Source organism: Priapulus caudatus, unplaced genomic scaffold (assembly GCF_000485595.1).
Source record: "Priapulus caudatus unplaced genomic scaffold, Priapulus_caudatus-5.0.1 Scaffold1221, whole genome shotgun sequence".
Taxonomy (NCBI): Eukaryota; Metazoa; Priapulida; class Priapulimorpha; order Priapulimorphida; family Priapulidae; genus Priapulus; species Priapulus caudatus.
The window spans coordinates 41,319-44,967 of NW_014578282.1; the positions used below are offsets into that span (position 1 = coordinate 41,319).

Genomic DNA, 3,649 nt, shown 5'->3' on the forward strand with positions numbered 1-3,649 from the left:
AGCGACGAAACAAGCTTTCAACCTTTTGCACATCACAGCACCCCAACAACAAGCCCCTTCACGCAAATGCGCGAGCTGGGCATCTGCTTCCGGTCCAGACGGGAAGGGAGATAACTCTCATTAAAGTTGGCATGTATACAGATAGTACATCTAGATAATATTACAATTGACTACACTTAAAGGAATAATAGGTCCATTGATTATGCAATGTTGACGAATGCTAGAGTAACTGGCACCTTGTGTAGTTAATAAGTACGTTACCTTATAGCCAAACGCGTATTAGTTTTATCCAATATCACTGCTGGTTACTAAGAAATGTCTAATTGAAATCCGCAGTCCAAAAATCAGTTGTTTACAGTTTCAAACCGCTGCCGGCAAAGCGCGTGTGATACAGATTTATAGTGCACCAGACATTTTTGCACTGCCGTACGCAATGCTATCATCAGTGATTTCGTAACCATTGACGCTCGTGATAAGGAACTTTTTGTCAGGGCTGTCCACGTGCGTCCGTGATTAGTACATGTTTTACTCTATTTCCATGTTTAGTCCGTGGCCATGGTTACACCGCTGACACCTCCGTTTCATCTGGCGTCCAAAACATACATGTTTACACACAAATGTTTACGTCATCGCTTGACTCCTGGATGACATTTACGGCACGTAAATGATACGTTGATACATATCAACAACCGATTTCAAGTCTTGTTTGTAATGTAACCAGCAGTGATATTGGACAAACTAATACGCGTTTGGCTATAAGGTAATGTACTTATTAACTACACCAGGTGCCAGTTACTCTAGCATTCGTCAACATTGCATAATCAATGGACCTATTATTCCTTTAAACAATATTTCAAATGCAATTTGGACAGATTACCCAATTACTGTATGACACAAATGCAAAGGATAACTTATGATGAAAAATGTATTATTAGTCTGCATTTCAATTGAAATTTCAATCGCATAGTCTATGCTACCACACAATGTGTGCGTGCGTGGGTGCATGCGTGCATTCGTGCGTGGGTGCATGCGTGCATGCGTGGAATTTATCTGACTGGTGTTGTGTCTACAAACATACAACTGCCCACCGTTTTGCATTCTCCTCAACCATTTACCATTGAGTCATGCATTACAGGACACACGTCTTTCACTCACTTATGGTTTACTACGTCGACTGTGTTATTTCTAACAGCTTTCGTCAATCTCTTGGCTGCAGCCTCAAGTCCAAGATACACCGTACCAATGCCTACAAAAAATGAAATATTTAAATACAAAGTACATGTAATAACACATACTATGTCAGTGAATAGAATGTCTCACTGCTAAAACCTAAATACGTTTAGAAACAGCTACTGCTTCTATGTGTCAGGGGTGAAAGGGGAGAGGGTCTATGTGGTATGCATTACATCAGGAGTTAATAATGACAAATTTGTCATTATTAACTCCTGATTACATGCATTAATGAGAATGAGAAATTGGCTCACACCTTCAATTGATAAAGCAACATGCCCAATTTGCTGCTTACTAATATGTGAATTAGTATGAAAATATCATGTTTTTATTCACTCCTGAAAATAGGATGATTTCTTAATATATCATCTATACCAGCTTAGTCCCCATAACAACACAATGTCATGTTCTTCCATTTATGTCACCATGTTACTGTAGCTATATGCATAGATGCTAACAAGGTTGTCATGGCTGTAGGATGAAAGCTCGTGATACCACCTTTTAGTCCACCAGCAGCAACTGTGATGACACTTTCAACATCTGACTTGCCACCAGGCTTGCTAGCAACGCGGTATGACTCTGGGACAAGGGACTCTCCAATATTCTTTACATGTGGGGCCAAGTAGGATCCCAATGCTTTTGTTGCATCTCCCAGCTTGTCAACTGCATCAGAATTAGGATAATAACTCATTCACATTATTAACTTATTAACATTTTTATCTTACTACTGACTGCAGGCAAAACGAAGTTTTCCACTGCAGTAGAATAAGCAGGTGAACCAGGATCTAACCCAGGAATCCACTGACTTGAACTGCTTTCTGGCTGGTAGAACTTGCAATGTTCAAGCCCGTCTGATATTTGTAATCCACTTGGACGTGCTCCTGCTCTGGCGATATGTGCTCCTTAAGTTTTAAAGAACTATAATCCAGAAGGTCCGACGTCTTCTCTGCTCCTTTAAATAGGCCCCAGGCGATCCATTCTGCACCTAACAATATATTTTTGCAATAATATATAAAAGTACTGGACCAGGAGTGGACACATCAAGAAGGAAATGTAAAAATGAGCCTATTTAACAAAACTATATCTCTGGTTAGTACTCCCAATGGGTTAGCTAATATATTTTACAAAATTCACATTTTAATTTCAATTATTTTATAATTACAATAGAATTTATATAGCCATTTTCAAATACGTTTGTTAACACATTGCAAATTTTAGAATTGATTTATGAAGTTTCTGACAAAGAATATGACACCCATCACGTACTAAGGATAATTTAGACAAAAAATATCCCAACCAGACTGTTTTAATTACCTTTTACGAGTCCCTTCGATATTGTGTCACTGACATGATCCTCACTTTCTTTAATCTTTTTCAGAGGTGGATGTGGTTTTACTTCTTTTATTGCAGTAGCATCGGACTGCGGTGCCTCAATGACTAATGCACTTAGCCTGTTTAGCAACTTTTCAAATGCTTCTTTCACAACAGGGGCTACATCATCAGATAATAGAATCCCAACATATCCTCCTGTGTAAGGGTAGCAATGGTAGACAGCGTCAGTGGTAAACTGGGAGGATGGAACGTTAACAGGAGTTCTAGTTTGTATAAAGCCTTCAGTGAATTAGATACTGGTAAATTATTGAGGCTATAGCAGTTGATTAATTGGCATCACGAAGGCTCAGAAAAGCAATTGAATGTTGATAGTGAGAATTGGTGTTGGACCTCACACAAAAATCTTTATTGCACTTAGATTGTTGATTGACTACGTCTGTTAATTATAATAGTCTCAACGCCAGATACCATATTTGTATAATAACAGCAAGACACAAGACACTACTACTACAAAAATTATCTATACATAAGTGAAGAAATTGCAAGAAAAAGAAGTATTATAGCTAAAATGAAATGCATGGCAAAAACGTCTTATGCAATCAGTTTAAGCAGACCAATCATTTGGAGGATAATTTACATTTGCAATGATTTCTGACTACATCCAAGTATGGTATAGGTAATTAATAATGCAGCGTGCATCGTATATTTACAGTAATATACCAGCTTGTGCAGATATAACATCTGGGAACATGTAGGCTCCAGTTTCACTGTGAAGTATAGGTGACTGCCCAGGTAAAAGAGGAAATGCCCAACCTGCAACCTGTACACAGAATTTTCAATTAAAGTGGCATTTCTCCAATGAAAATCTGTCACAAATGTCTCAGGGCCCTCGCTACCCACTCGCCAATTCGCCAATGGCGAACAAATTAGTAATCTGGCGATTGAAAGTCTTATTTGGCGAAAAAAGTGACGAACGTAATTTTCCCGTAATAAACATGACCCAGCAAACATCGATCCTATTTGATCGTCGAAACAGCATCTTTTTGCGTGCCGGCACATTCCCGGCGGCGGCGGCGGTTTCATTCCC

General features: G+C 39.0%; 1 protein-coding gene across 2 annotated transcripts in view; it reads right to left on the reverse strand.

Annotated features, from left to right (window-relative positions):
* Nucleotides 1–3,649, reverse strand: part of LOC106815868 (spartin-like) — a 15,629-nt gene that overhangs the window by 10,169 nt on the left and 1,811 nt on the right. The window contains exons 3-7 of one of the 2 annotated variants that reach the window (XM_014820392.1): nt 3,283–3,382; nt 2,545–2,757; nt 2,021–2,215; nt 1,729–1,893; nt 1,156–1,246 (exon numbers count right to left, since the gene is read on the reverse strand). In XM_014820392.1, the coding sequence (XP_014675878.1) occupies nt 1,156–1,246; nt 1,729–1,893; nt 2,021–2,215; nt 2,545–2,757; nt 3,283–3,382 (764 nt within the window). The remainder of the gene's footprint in view (nt 1–1,155; nt 1,247–1,728; nt 1,894–2,020; nt 2,216–2,544; nt 2,758–3,282; nt 3,383–3,649) is intronic. The other variant, XM_014820393.1, reaches the window with a different exon arrangement.